The sequence below is a fragment of the Orycteropus afer genome, unplaced genomic scaffold (genome assembly GCF_000298275.1).
Source record: "Orycteropus afer afer isolate SDZICR_OR568_19922 unplaced genomic scaffold, OryAfe1.0 scaffold00084, whole genome shotgun sequence".
Classification (NCBI taxonomy): domain Eukaryota; kingdom Metazoa; phylum Chordata; class Mammalia; order Tubulidentata; family Orycteropodidae; genus Orycteropus; species Orycteropus afer.
This window is the reverse complement of record NW_006921671.1, coordinates 10185533-10201876: the sequence shown is the minus strand read 5'-3', so window position 1 is coordinate 10201876 and position 16344 is coordinate 10185533. Positions and strand designations below refer to the sequence as shown.

Here is a 16344-nt window from a genome sequence, read left to right as displayed (position 1 = left end):
ATGTCTATGAATATTTATGTATATACAATGCCTGGTGCCTTCTTTTTACTTTTCTCCTCTTTCTACTCCATGGAAGGAAGTCTGGGCAATCTACTTCTGGAAAAATTTACAGCCTCAGAAACCCAAAGGGGGTCATTATGAGTTGGAATTAACTCAATGGCAGTGAGTTTGGTTTTTTGGTTTGATATTCACAACTAACAGGAGCTCTGGTGGTGCTGAGGTTAAATCATTGGGCTGCTAACCAAGAGGTCAGCAGTTCGAATCCACCAGTTCTTCTATGGGAGAAAGATGAGGCAATCTGCTTCTATAAAGAGGTACACCCTTGGGAACCCTATGAGGCAGTTGTATTCTGTCCTATGGGGTTGCTATGAGTCAGAGTCAACTTGATGGCAGTGGCTTATTCACAACTAGTTAGTCTCTTTTGCCTTGATGATTAGATTAATAATTAGGTTTTACACATACTTGCCCTAGCCCTATGTGTCCTTGGAGGTTAGACACAGGAAGGTGCTCAATAAACATTTGCTTTTGCTCCAATACTAACATGTCTATGAGAATTTTTTTGGACCTTTACTCATCCCTTATCAACTGAGCAGCAGCATCTTCTGATATGTTTTACCTATGATTGTGTCAGCAGTCTTTATTGGGTTTGTAAAGAACAGAGCACAGAAATTGGGTCTGGAGAATTACAAAAAGAAGTAAGGTACCATTCCTACTATCAAGGAACTTATAAACAAATGAAAAAAAAAAAAAAAAAAAGTGATATGCCAGAAACCTAGAAGGCAAGAATACCTAGATATAAAGCTATTTTTTATATAGATAAGACTGGATAAGATGGGTAGGATGCATGAGCAGGGGAGATGGTGATTTCCAGACTCAGAGGAGCTAGCCATTGGCTGAATTTGGATTACACTAATCTACACTGAGGGAGCTCTGGTAGCATAGTGCCTAAGGCACTTGAATGCTAACCAGAAAGCTGGCGGTTCAAACCCACCAGCCATTCCTCAGAAGGAAGATGGGGCAATCTACTTCCATAGTGATACTGCCTTGGAAACCCAAGGAGGGGTCGCTATGAGTCGGGTCCGACTCGACAGCAAATAACAACAGCAACAACAATCTACACTGAAGGAGCCCTCGTGATGCAATGATTAAGCACTAGGCTGCGAACTGAAAGGTTGGAGATTCAAATCCACCAGCTCCTCCATGGGAGAAAAGACCTAGCAATCTGCTCCCGTAAAGATTACAGACTAAGAAACCCTAAGGGTTAGTTCTACTCTGTCATATAGGGTCACTATTTGATGGCACACAACAAACAGCACAACAACATGAGTCAGAATGCACTCATGGTAGACAACTACTGTCTACACATAGATTTGTTTAGTATCCTCTGTCTTAATGTTGATCGTCTGCCTTTCAGAACATTTATTCAAATACAACTCAAGACATATATATCCATATATACAGCAATGCTCTACATAAAAGGTTTTAGATTAAAGCTATCCATGTCTGGAGTCACTTATCAAGTACACAAGGAGTATACTTGAGCCAATTTGAATTCAATTGTAATAGAAGTTTATAGACCACTCACAAAGATTTTGGTCTGATCATCTGAGAGTGATTCTGGGAGCAGGATCTCTAAGAAAATTATTCCACTTTTTCTCCATTATATTCTCTCCTGTGCTGTGAGGCTTATCTTTCCAAAAATTCACGTCTCTCCATTACTCAAAGCTCTTAATAGATAAAATTCAAATGCCTTAGTATATAATTTAACATCATTTAAAATCTATCATGAACTTGTGCTTCTTCACCCTTTTCTTACAGGTCTCTGCTACCCTCCCATGACTGCCATATTGGGCTGTTTACTGGGTTCCAATTATGCCACGCACCAAATGTGTCAGGCTCCAGTTATGCCATGCATATTTACTTCCAATTTCATCTTTATTTCAAAACTGACATGTTTTTGAGACTCTTTGGAGTTCCTGTAGTCAGTTTTGTTTTCCCCCACTCCATCCTAATTTATATATCACCTCTTCTATAAAGTTTTCTCCAAATGCTTCTCTGCTCAAATCACTATTATTGAATTACTTGCTGCTTTAACCATAACACCAACTCATACCTATCATATGTATATTACAGTTATATATCATGGTCCTGCTATCAATTCTCTAGCACAAAGACTGGTGCCCAATACACTGATAAGACTTAATTTGAGAGATGGTTGTATCCATGAACTGCAGGTTTCTGTACAGAATACCTAATTAGGGATATCAAATCAAGTATTATCGGTCCCTGAATATTGGGCTTCTTCAAAGGGACTGACTAAAACTGTCCCTCAAAGTAGATATTTAGAGAATTTTCACAATATCCAAATTAGTTCCATAAAACTTCCAAATGATTCTAATTTAATTTCACTCCATTATGTGAATACGTGAGATAGACATATTGGACAACTTGGAGGGCAATCTTGCAATGGTAGTAGAATAGTAAAGTAAGCAAGAGTAAACAGAATAAAGTTAAACTAAACAAAGGTAGGTCAGCAAAGATAGGAAACAGAATAAGCCACACTTTTGAGATCCAAGAAAAAGCCTAAAAAAAATCGAGGGATTATGTTGAAATAGAGGTTGCTAGTGAATCATCAGTGGAGAGTTTCTATCAGTCTATGCATTTAAACTACACCAAGGAGACATTCAGATCAGATTCAGGGAAAATTGAATGACATTAAATGGTAGCAATTGCCATTTAATGTCATTAATTACCATTTAATGTCATCCCAATACTGAATGACATTAAATGGTAGCAATTGCTGAAGCAACTAGCAACTAGCTTCAGCTACTTCTTCAGCTAGTTCAGTAATGAAATCCAAAACCCACTGCCATTGAGCCAATTCTGACTCCTAGTGACTCTGGTGGTGCTGTGCTTGAAACATTGGGCTATAACCAAAAGGTCAGTGGTTCAAATCCACCAGTGGCTCTGCGGGAGAAAGATGAAGCAGTCTGCTTCCATGAAGATCTGCACCCTTGGAAACCCTAGGGGTAGTTCTACCTGTCCTGTAGGGTCACTATGAGTTGGTTCAGTAGACAGGATAAAAGCAGTACTCCATACATCACAGTTCTGAGTACAAGCACCTCCACAGCATACTGGCGGTGTCAAGAAAAGAACAATGGTCCCATGCAAACTACTGTAACACAAAGGAGCCAAATTTTAGGAAATGTTTTTCCCATTAGGAGAAAAACAAAAGTCTAAAGAGTACCAATAATGGGGAATGACCTTGGAGGCTTTTACTAGTCATGTGAAATGCCATTTGCACCCAAGTCACTGCTCTTCATGAAAACGAGGAAATACATCCTACATAAAACAAAATATAAAAACAGGAGTCGCCATTGAGTCACCTTGGACTCATGGAGACTTTTCATAATTTCTGTTCATAAGTTCAAATTGTTAGAATAATCTTTAAATGTCTACATTACCAAGTTTGTAGTACGTTTATCTAAACTTAAATATTATGTCCAATCAAAACGTTCTACATTGACTTACTGATTAATACTATTTAAAAACAAACAACAAGAAAAGACAAGACACTTTATATCACAATTTAAAATGTGCAAGGACATTAGGATATTAATAATATTTATTTTCACGTAACATTTTTTAGTTGTGAAAAACACAATATCCTAGTCACATTTACACATTACTTAAACTTTGCAATAAATTACATTCAAAGGATTCAGCAATTTTAACCAGGACCTGAAATTAGGAGTAAATATATAACACTACGTTTTCTTATATTTTATATGATTTCAAAATATTAGGATTAACATGAGAATAGCATTAAAATTCACACAAAAACAAAATAACTATAAAAATACTCAGAAATACATAATTTCATTGGGTATGGTTGCTATATTCAAACAGATGATCACGTGAGGCTTTTAATTCACGATGATCATTCTTAACAGTTTTTAATATATTAAAACACTAGGAGGCTGCTTTGGGGACTGACTGGCATGTACAGCAAGTCTAAACCATGTAACAATGAAAACACTTACGTTGTACTATCTGTATTATAAAACACACAAAGTCTATACATTTGGAATGGAAAGTTTCTGTATTTTACGTTGGCATTTATAAATACAAACTTTATTAGTGCAAATTGTTCTTCCCATATTTTTTAGGCTTATGCTCTGTTAAAAAAATGACTCCTGAAAGGACTGTGAGGGGAATTTTTTAGAAAGTATCAAAATTTTAAACCTAATGGAGGTTTTCTTTCTCCCTGCCCTCCCCTCTTAATAGGTTAATCAAAAGAGGATTTTTTTTTTTTTTTACTTTTTGCGTACACTCAGAGTAAGTAATCAATTGCTTGACTGTTTGGAAAAACCAGGTAGTCCTGAATTATTGTAAAATTGGACGTTGACGTATTACAAGCTGATGATCACTGGTCATTCTCAGGGACCAAGAGCACTGTGAGATTTAATCTTTATAAAGTTCACATTCATTTAAAATGAAATGAAATAATACTTTTTTTAGTAATGCTCAAAAACTCTTAACTTTCCTTCTCCATATATAAGCTTATAAAGATGGATTACTTCATATGGACGGAAATAGCTACAGAACCTTCTCAAACAGAAAGCTGAAATTCTCATTTAAAAGATTATTTTTCCACAACATGCATGTAATTAAAAAGTGGAAAAAGCTTTGCAGAAAAAATTACAATTGGAGACCTGTCAGTTTAACATTAGAACGTGACTCAGAACCAGCATTAAGCAGTGTATGATCTTTAGCAGCGGAATAACTGTACAGAAATGGAATTTCATGTACAATGATCACCGTGTGGTATTCCACAAGTATGTATACAATAGGTTTATTAGTTGCCAATGGGAGATAAATTTAACAGCAAATTTCTGATAAAGGTTGGTATTGAAAATCCCACAAAACTGTTACAAAGTTTTCTAAAGCATTTCGTACAAGCCTAGTATTTGACCATATGATCAAACTTGAATTTTAAGCAAATCTACTCAACTTTTTGCATTAGTGTTTGTGATTCTTTTTAACAAGTGTGCCTAGGTTCTATATATTTTTTCAAATGACTTTAAGTTTTAGTTATATATAAATTCTTAAGTATTAAATATATCATATTAAATCAAGGAAATGCATTAAATACAATTATTAAAAAAAGTTTTCTAACTAACTTTTTGATTTGGGTCTTTTGAAATGTCACTAATGTTAAGCTATAAAAGGAAGTAAGACTACCTTTCAAAATTCTTCTGAATTGAAATAATCAGGCATTTTCAGGTCACTAAAGTAGGAAAATACAAACTAGGTAAATATGACTTATCTTTTTAAGAAAGCTATTGTTCTCGTGAAACTGACAATGAGAATCCAGTGCTTGCAAATGTCTAACATAGAGCAAGGAACACAGAGGTACTTACATTAGCTATTGTATATGCTCACAAGGGTGTCTCACTGCTCAGAAGTTTAAACACAGAAATGAAACCAATATTGCACTACTTACAGTATGAAGGTGGATTTGAGATGAGAGACAGAATTTATAATAGGATCAAAGCAGTTTTATTAATAATTAATTGTGGCACTCTTCTCATATATTTTAAAAAATAAATTGAAGATCAAGTCATAGACAAGTCTCCCTGTCAACACCTTTCCCTGAGTCAGCTTTCTTCTCTTTTCGGCTTTCATTGCTATGGAGGAAAAAGGAGAAATTTATTACTGTAACCCTGCATGGCAGCTATGAAACCTGCTTGCTCAGACACCAAACCCATCAACCCCAGAACACCCCCAGAGCCCTTAGGCTTTGTCCTCTCATGCTGTGAAGCAGAGTTCCATAACAACAATTAAAATCCTCTGCACTCAGTGGGATAGAAACCAAGAATTGCAGAGAGGGGGACATTCAAAAAACAGAAACAAAAGAAACAAAAACCAGACACTTTTCAAACAGTTCTGAAAGCATGCAAGATTAATACCATGGTCCTCATTCGGGCAAATGAGTCACCGATGAGTGTAGAAAATGCTAGTCATGCCCTCATCTTAAGACAGCACCAACACCAATAAATGACACAAAGACGTCACAGTAGGTATTTCTGGGCTCTGCTTGCTGCAGGTGGCTCATCCTTTATGTACAAATCCCGCTCTTTGGTGAAGATGGTGTCTCGGATCCCACCTCTCTAGAGGAGGGGTCGCACTGCACACTGCACTCCAGATGCCCTTACTATCTCTTCACAGATAAACCCTCACTCTGTGTGTACATCAGAGGAACAATGTTTCCTCTCAGGCTTTCCAAAATAAATTCCAAAATGCCTTCCATTCTGTCTCACTCCCCAGTTAAATCCACCAAGGGGACAACTGGCAATGTGACTCTACCATATTTGCCTGAGTTTTTCAAAACTTGCACTTTTTCTATTCTCACATTGGCAGTTTTCATGGAAATTTCGAATAATGTGCTTAAATGAATGGAGCTCACACCCACTGTAAGCTTCCAGAGGGGCAGCACTGCTCACTCCCCAGCTACTTCAGCACACTGCAAAGTCCCTGCATGTGCAGCCTCTTTGGGCCTCTCTCTGCAGCTGCTATGAAAAGGCCACATATGGTCAGCCTTTGAGGCCCTTGCTGGAAGAATCCCCATATTTTTACTGTTAACTTCGGCCATAAATGTAAATTTATGAACTAATTGATGGTGGGGAAACCCTTGGTTGTATAACTTTTCCAAGTAATAAAGTGACAGATAAAAACCTTTTTTTTGCGTGGGCCTCCTGTGCAGCTGATTTCTCAGTGGTCAATAACTGCGAAACATTCTAAGAGTGTGCTTTTTAAATTGTTTTTCCTCCAATTCAAGCTAGAAACAGCCCTTCTCAGTTGTCACCACCACCCGGCACCATCAGGTAAGAAGTGCCGGAGCTTCTGCCATCTGTGGCACGCTGCCAGAACTGAGAGCTGGTGTGAGCGAGTGTCTATGGCACCCGGGTTTATGCCTGCCACACTTCTCAGCACATACTACTTACAGGTCAGAGCAAAGCCACTTTTTTTCCTTTTCTTTTCTCCTTCCTTGAGAAGAGATGACAGTGTGCACATGATGTGTTGAGAGTCTTAACTCCATATTTTTAACTCCTCTATCTGCATGACTCATTTTCTTCTACTTTAAGTTCATTTCATATGACAAGTGACGGCTACCCTGCTTTCCAAATTAACTTTTCCTTGGACTCTACCTGGCTCCCAGCCTCTTCTGCTTAACAAAGCCAATGAAAAAGCCAGACTGGAGCACTGGAGGACCCCTAGGCTTGGAGTTGGAAGATCTGGGCCCAGCTCCCAGAAGCTAAGAATAAGTAGTATGTCCTTGGACTACGTATTTAACCTCCTTGGAACATGGTTTCCTTGTCTGTAAAATAAAGTTTGGACTTGATGACTTCTATGTTCTTTCTAGTTTAAATTCCAGAATTCTGAGGCATTGCTATTCCCAATTCAAACAGGCTCTATCTTTTGAAAGGTAGAATAACAAAAATAACAGATGCTTATATTTAAGAATATCTGTAAGAGATTGTGGGGACAGTGATAAGCTTATGTCTACATATGCACAATTCCTATTTGTGCAATGCTTTGAAGCACAGGAAGAGCTCTGTAACCTTTTGATAAATTAATGAATTCCCAATGGCATAGTTACCAAGCATTGTAAAAGAGCTTCAGAATGTTGACTTGATCCACAAACATACATCCCCCTGATGTCCTGCTTTGGTCATGTTGGTTGCTTAGTTACAAAACAATAACTGGGTAAGTGTCTGGATATTTATTTTTATTCTTAAAAAACAGCCGATTTGGTATCAGATTAGATTTCAGAAAACTATAAAACAGAAATTTTTTAGCCAGCTCAACACTGCTAAATATTATCAATTTGTACCCCTTTACTCTGGCTATTACTTTATTTCTAGTTCCATTCATGTTTCTGGGTACTGATCAAATCTAAATTCTCATCAAAATAAACCTATTGCCCATTTACTTTGTACTATTGTAATAAACACATATTGCATATGTAATATGAGCCAGGTACTTTGCAAGGACTTGGGATACAAGATGGATAAGACAGTGTTTCAGTCCTTGAGGAGTTAAAATTTAAAATACACCTTCTCTTCACTTATTGAATATCTCATTAGCTGACATTGTGCATTTACAACCATAGTGAAAAATCTACTATCCAACTATTTTGCATATTAACGATGTGTATCTGGAAGTAATGTGCATCAAGGTGCTAGACGAGAGTAACACTGGCTGTGATGGCTAACATTATGTGTCAACTTGGCTGAGCCATCGTGTGGCAGTTATTCAATGAGGTGGTGTGGCAGTTACACAATGATGTAGTCATCCTTCCTTTTGTGATCTGATGTGGGCATCCTCCATTTTCACATAATGCCAATTTAACACAGTTACCTGGTCTTTGGAACCTAATCATGTCAATAAGTGAGGAAAGAGTGTATAGGGAAGCAATGCTTCATGAGGGGGCAAAAAGTACCTGGATACTTTCATGCTGCTAAGCATTAAATGAAATTGTTACTTTTCAATGGTAACAAAATGGTTGTTATGAGCAACATTTACCAAGAAGTCTTGAGAAGGCCCAGTCTTAGGTAATCAAAGAAAAGAAGAAGAAACCAAGACAGAAGGGGAGTGGTGGTTATAGGACCAGGAAGAGGGTGGCCTCAGAGCCTAGCTTCTGACACTAAGGTAAAACTAAGTGCTGCTTTTCTTAGTGATGTAGCAGTTGCTCCCTATTTTGATGTAATTTGTTGTTTTCTGGCTATATGTTAATCTTTATCCTTTGTGAAATTTTTTTAATTATTTATTTTATTTTTTGTTATAGTTGAAAATATACTCAGCAGAACATACACCAATTCTACACGTAAAATTTAGTGGCACTGATTACATTTTTCAAGTTATGCAACCATTCTCATCCTCCTCTTCCTTGAAAAAAGGCTAATACCCTTTTCCAAATTGTTCTTGCACATTAATATAAACTCACTGCTCCTTCAGTTTTTAATGATACCTAGTCCCACCAATCTACTCAGTAAGTTGTAAGAGAAAGCTTATCATTTATATTTACAACACTGTTAAACTAGGATCTAAATTAGACATATAGATGTTGTAGAATTTGCAGTTAGTTCTTAGATCTTCCTTTTTCTTATACTAGATAAAATATTTTTGACAAAAGAAAGTGAATGAAATAATTGGGAAAATACAACTGCTTTTTCAAAGTCCACTAAGAAAAGGTGGCTAGGTTTCTTTGGGCACGTAGGGCTTGTAGCAAAGGGCAGTAACACAGACCACAAGGTGAAAGGCTGCACACAAGCCAGCTGAGGTCTCAGGAGACACAGACCCTGGTCCGCTGGTCCTTCGGCCTTTTTGCCCAACAAATACTCCAACATGTACCAACCAAGTTTTCACAGCCCCTGCTCAATACTGAATGTTATACTTTAGGATTCTAGGAGTCATGCCCTTTCTGCCAGTTACTAGTTATGAGGATGAAAGACACTAAACTACCTAGAGATATTTTTCACGTGGACAGCTACCGATTTCATCACACTGCAAGGTAAAGAAAGCTGGGTAAACTTTCAGCAATATTTTGGACCTTCTATCAGTGGGAACATATGTTCAAACAGTAAAAAACAAATGGTTATATCAAAATGTGAAGGATGGTCTATTTAAAATTGGTCTTGTTTAAAGTATCTGACTTTGCTCATTAGAGTCAATGTAATGTCTGAAGACTAGACACGTATTTTTAATCTAGATAACCTGGTTTTTTAAACAATTAGGCTTTTCTGATGAAGGGCATCATTTGGCATTATTATTTCCTTTGGGGATTATCTAAAGTATCATGTCATAAAAACCTTGCTTGAACCAAAGAAAAATAATAGAGGAATAATTTAGACTATGGATCAAAAACTCACTGCCGTCGAGTCGTTTCCGACTCATACAGACCCCTCCTTGGGTTTCCGAGGCGGTATCTCTGCGGAAGTAGATTGCCTAATCTTCTATATAGTCAAAAGGGAAAAAAAAAGCAATTTTCAAGTCTGATTGTCTCAAATTCTCCACATATTTCCCATGGCCAGCATTTTATTTTAAGCCTCAAACCTGATTTCACATTTTGAAATATCAGAGAAAGCAGTATTTTTAATGTGAAAGGTTCCACAAACACATATTTCAGTGGGCTTCAGAAATTACCCTTATAATACTCTGATTTTCTCCCAAGACTCTTAGCAAAACACAGAATTACTGTGAGGATGATTCTATCTGACTGTAACAGGGATCTTTGGGAAAGGAAGATAAAGTACGTTTTAGAATACAATGTTATTTCTGCTTGAGCCAAGCAAGGAAATACATGAAGTTTTAAAGCCCTCTTAAAAGAAACCAATCATCAACCAAAATACTTCAAGACAGTCTACTGAGTCATTTATATTAACTTCCCTTGCAGTAAATGTTGGAGGTAGATGACAGAGAGAGAGACAGAGAGACAGAGAGACGGAGAGAATGAATAGGGGTAATTCCCAGCTTCTGAAGACTCTCTGGACATCCACTATCTGTCTTGTTTATGCTGTTTGGGATTAGAGATAACACTGAAGGAGCATGCTATTTTGGGGTGACAAAAACCAGCAACAAGAGATATATGCTTCAAGTCTAATGTAGCCTCTTTCTCCAGCTCATGTTTCCAAATATTCCCCCACGAAGCCAGATAGAGTCGGCAGGCTTGGATGCATGATGGTGCATAAATGGAAGCTCCCAGCTTTGCAGTTGCTTAATTTAAAGAATGAACTTTCTCTTTCCAATCTAGAAATTTTATATCATTACTGAATACAATTCTGGTGTATTTACTGATTCATGAATGATGTGTTTGTATATGTCTTGTAGGGAAAAAAATTTTAATCAAGCTTCAAACCCTCTTAAACAGCTGAGTAGTTACAGGAACACCATAAACACTCAGTGTAACACAGGGTCTGAGTCTAGGGCTCTCCATGCCTTTTGCCTCCCCAAAACTCACACAGAGGACGTAGGCTGACCAGGTTTCCAGAAGACACCATTTAACATGAGGAAATGCAACCAAGGAATAGGTTTGAGGGAGAGGGTCTTACCTTTGGGGAATCAGCTTCTAGAGTGATTAGGAAGGGGAGCTTATGACAAAAATGTAATATAAAAATTAAGTAGAAAATGTTAATTTAAGGTTATGAAAATAAAAGAACTTAATAATTACAGTAAACACTGTCCCAAATCCCTCAATCACTCTTTAACAAGAAAAGATTTTAACATAACACAGGAATTCCTTTTTCCTCAGATCAGCATCTAAGAAGATTGGATGGTTTAAACTCTAATTTATAAATTCTGCAAATGCTATGATGACTCGATATTTAAGGATAAACTCCTCCCCCAGCATGCAATTAAAATTATTTGCAACTACAAGAGTTGTGTATGCTTACATACAGAGAAATAAGAATGGGTAGAACTTTTTGGAGTTCAGTTTTTGGGTAAGGGGTTAGAGCAAATTTTCAGGGGGTTGGAATAGGGGACTAGAAACTTATTAAATATAAAATCACCAATGCATGTGCCATATAGGGTTTTTTTTTTTTTAAAAAAAGATGAAGACGGGGGGTGTTGTCGGAGTGGTATTGTAAAATGTGGTCAAATGGCTAGGAGGACTCTGGTCCAAGGGTGACAGGAATATAATAAAATTGTACTGTAGAAGAGCAGGCCAAAATGAATGTCTAAAAGTGTCACACACTGGGGACTCATTTATAGCACCATTTCCCCCGACCATAATAGTTTGGAGTGAGCTTCCAATTTGCTAAGGGAGATAGTCGCAAAACATTCAAACATTTCTGGTAAATAAAATTTCTATGCACTTTAAAAGTAATTTTCTGAAATAATTGAGATCTAAATTTTATGAAAACCAGTATTTATTCTTTTGCTAATGGTTTCATGTCATAGAAATGATTGGTATTAGCATATAATCTTATTATTTTAAAATTCAAACCTTTTAGAAGGAAAGCTTGACTCCTTATCTTTTGAGTTATCAGCGGTAATCAGAAGATTTCTCCACAAAGCAGTTTTGGACATTTCATCAGAAATATTTATCACAGATGGATCATCTCTACATAGGAGTTTGCCCAAAATGAATAATAAACATTAAATAAGTAACAGAGGTTATCCTATGATAGAAACTAAATATATACCTTTCTTTGTGCAGTATGTTTATAATTAAAAATTAAGTGATATTAAATAGTTCTCTCAAGTGTAAAAAAATCTGTGAAAAATAAAAATCTAAAAGAAAGATTCTAGTTGTATAAAAACTGAATTGGTCACAATTTTCCTAATTCATTTTAAATTAAAGAGCTCAGGTTCTGCATGTTGATTGCTTAGCCCCTTACCCCTCACGTACGAAGCCCAGCAGTCTTTTAAAAATTTACATCAGATCATATCACTACTCAGAAGCCTGCAGTGGTCTCCTGTACCTAGAATAAAAACCCAAGTCCTTCCAAAAGCTTATGAGACTGTAGTGCTCTGATGCCACTCACACCCCTCTGACCTCATCTCCTGTTGCTTGCACCCTGCTCACTCCTCTCCAGCCATGATGGCCTCCTGGAACTGGAAAAGCTAGCTATTGCCTCAAAGCTTTTGACCGTGTCCTTCCCTCTGCCAGAATGCTCCTTCACATGGTGCAAGTCTTCCTCTTTGTTATGGATTGAAATGCACTTTCCCTAAAATGTATCTACTTGCCTTGGCCATGATTCTCCATGTTATGTAATTATCCTCCATTTTGTGATCTCATGTATCCTAAGTGTTGTAAATCTTAACCTCTATGAGGTTAATAAGGAAGGATTAGAGGCAGTTATGTTAATGAAGTAGAATACAATCAATAGGATTAGGTTGTATCTTGAGGGATCTCTTTTGAGATAGGAAAGAGATTAAATAAATAAGCAGAGATCAGAGGGACCTTAGCACCACCACGGAAGAACAGCCAGGAGCAGAACACATCCTTTGCACCTGGGACCCCTGTGCTGAGAAATGCCTTGACCCAGGGGAAGAGTGATGCCAAGATATCTGGAGATCTCCAAGGATTGCCAGGCCCACAGATGTTGGAAGGAGACAAGGACCTTCCACCAGAGATGACAGAAAAAAGCCCTTCCCTAAAGCTGACACCTTGAATTTGAACTTCTAGGCCCCTGAACTGTGAGAGAATAAATTTGTTAAAATCATCCACTTGTAGTATTTCTGTTATAGCAGCACTAGATGACTAAAACAACCTCTTTTTCTCAAATGTCACCTTCTCACAGAGGCCTGCCCTGATTACTCTATTTAAAATTGAAATATTAATCCTCTCCTGGTACTCCTACTCCTCTTTTTTGCTTTTATTGCATTTTTCATCATCTACCATACTATATATATTACTTGTTTGTTTGTTTAGTTTCTGTCTACTCACTCCATTCTACTAGAATATAAGCTTAATAAGGACAGGGATTCTTGATTAGAACAGCGCTTGCATTAGTACCCATTCAATAAATACTGTTGAATAAACAAACACAGACTATGCCTGAGACAAAAGACTTCCTAGATGACTGGGAAATATATAACGTCAGGGCCTATATTATGTCAGGCACTTTTTTTTTTGTTTTTTTTTTCACATTTTTAAAATGGTGCCAATTATAGGTGGCATTCAGCGTACTCCAAAACACCCCCTGCACTACAAATACAACAAAATGGCAGCAACAATAAATCAAAGCCCAAATCAGAAAAAGTTTCAGTGAGTGAAAAAACAGCATCCATTTTACTACACATAGGAAAGAGATTCTGCTGTGAAAATATTATGGTCTACTGAGATTCTAGACTGACTTCACAGACCTTCATTGATAACTAGAGGAACAGTTAAGGGTCCTGAGAAAAGCCTTGGGTCTCACATGTTCCCATAATGTACCCCATCTGGAAATGTGTTCTTCAGTTTTGCTATCCCCTACAGCCAGCCCTTGGTCAGCCTAGAAAGATAGTTTCCCAGAAATTGACATCAACTAATTTCCCAAAAAGTGTCATGTGGAATATAAGTTCTTCATGATGTTTGTGACAAGAATCCTGTTACCAAGTTTAGAAAGTGCTGAATTACACAGTTATTTATTTATTTATTTTTAGTTGAAGTATGACTTATGTTTTTAAGCCAATGTAAATTGGGAATCTTCAAACTGGAATGCTGTGTGGAACACTTTCAAACTTATTTAACCACAAAATTCTTTTGATAGTCACATTAGTGCCACATGAGACTAATTTTCTACAGAATGCACTGGGGGAAAATGCTAGATTCAACCGAACAACCAAGAGGATTTTAAAATTTAAATATTGTGGAGGGAAAAAAAGCTTGTGCTCACCCTTAAGTGGTAGATAATTATAACAACAAAAATTTAGGGATATAATTTTAGATCAGACCCTGAAAATCCTCTTCTATTTTCATATTTTATCACTATGAAAAATTCCCTCCTCAGAGAAAACTCTTTCTCACTATTTATTTATATTTATTTATTTTTATTTTGATTTGGGTGAGGATTTACAGAGCAAATTCACTTTCTATACAGCAGTTCACATATACTTTGTCTCATGTCATTGACCACAGTTTACCACAATGCAACAGCTCCCCTCCCACTTCCTCCCCATAGCTATCTCTTCCCAGTGTCCATCCCTCCCTACTCTCCTGCCCCCTGAGCTATCTCCCTGTGCATAAACAGCCCTTCCTTCTCCCATGATTGTTCTCTCCAGGGCGTGTGTCTACTTGAGGTAAATGTTTAACTCACATGCCTGTACTTTGTTTGGCTGGAAACCACAGGTGTGGGTTCAATTCCAGACCTGAAGGGCAGCTAGGGGCCATAGTCTCAGTGGTTCTACCAGGCTCTATTGGACCAGCAAATCTGGTCCCCATCTTCTTTTTTTTTTTGCCTCCAAATGATTTTGAGTTTTGTTCCACATTGTTCTCCCTCTCTATGCAGGATCTCCTACATCCCTTGCAAGTGGATGACAGTGGTAGCCAGCCACCATCTAGTTCTTCTGGTCTCATAGTTGTATAGGTTGCAGATCGGATGGTGTACCAGTCGCTAGGACTGATTGTTTCCATTAATTTTGGTTTTCTTCTTTCTTCTTGATGAGGAGAGACCCATCGTTGCATCCAGATGGCAGCTTGCTAGCTTTTAAGATCCCAGTTGCTACTCACCAAAGTAGGAGGTGGAACAATGTTTTGTATAGTATATTATGCCAATTGAGCTTGATGTCCCCTGCGACTATGGTCCCATGCCTGCAGGTTCAACTACTTGGTCCCTCTGGGTAGCTGGCTGTGACCAAGCAGTGACCACAACCTTGCCCCTTGTCAGCTCTACTATACACCTGGGGATTCTGATCATTCACATAAACTTATAGGACCATTGTCTGCCAACCCTATATATGATCTTGGATACACTCCCCTTTTAGACATACCTAATTGTTTAGCCTGTCCTCCTATCTATCCGTCCATATACCCATGTTTTCCTTCACTGACAACTCAGTACTATATATGCAAAAGGGTTCATATTTGTTGTCTATACTTCCCATGTACCTCTCTATGTCTCCCTCATCCACAATGCTGCCAAATTGGTCACTCACCTTTGGTACATTGCCCTTCTCTTCACCCAAATCAATATTTATTTCTATCTATCTAACAGCATTCCCTCCCCGCCCCTCCCACCCCTGGTAACCAACAAAGAAAATTTCCTTCAATAGATAAACCTTTCCTTAACTTTTACAATAACTGACTAATATAATATCTGTCCTTTTGTGATTGACTTATTTCACTCAGCATAATGTCCTCCAAGTTCATTCACATTATGCAGTGTTTTGCAGATTCTACATTATTCTTTAGTGTTGCATAGTATTCCATTGTGTGTATGTATCATATTTTGGCTATCCATTCCTCAGTTGATGGACATCTGGGTTGTTTCCATGTTTTGGCTATACTTTTTATTAGCATGGCCTTAAAATATCTTCAAGTACTTTGAGACCATAAAATTGGGAACTAACTGGTACATAGAATTGTATAAGAAAAACATTGAAATTAAACTGAAAAATGAAATTTTGGGCCAAATAGTAAGAAAAGTTTTCTAATGTAACTTATAGGATTTGGCTTTCTTTTGCTATGTCTTTGTGTACAAAGAAGAACAGCATATTTTGGAACGCTGCATAAATATTTTCTAAAGTGACTGGTATGGGCGTTCCGGCAAGATGGCGGACTAGGCAGAAGGATTGCACAGACCCTCTTCAACAAAGAAAAGGGAAACCAATTAACACAGACACAGAAGATAA

General features: G+C 37.5%; 1 protein-coding gene across 1 annotated transcript in view; it reads right to left on the bottom strand.

The window, feature by feature from the left end:
- Positions 1–5623: 5623 nt before the first annotated feature.
- The window catches only part of SLC4A10 (solute carrier family 4 member 10), a 374905-nt gene continuing 364184 nt past the window's right edge, over positions 5624–16344 (bottom strand). Inside the window, exons 25-26 of the mRNA XM_042781073.1 lie at positions 12011–12127; positions 5624–5690 (exon numbers count right to left, since the gene is read on the bottom strand). Coding sequence (XP_042637007.1) covers positions 5624–5690; positions 12011–12127 — 184 coding nt within the window. The remainder of the gene's footprint in view (positions 5691–12010; positions 12128–16344) is intronic.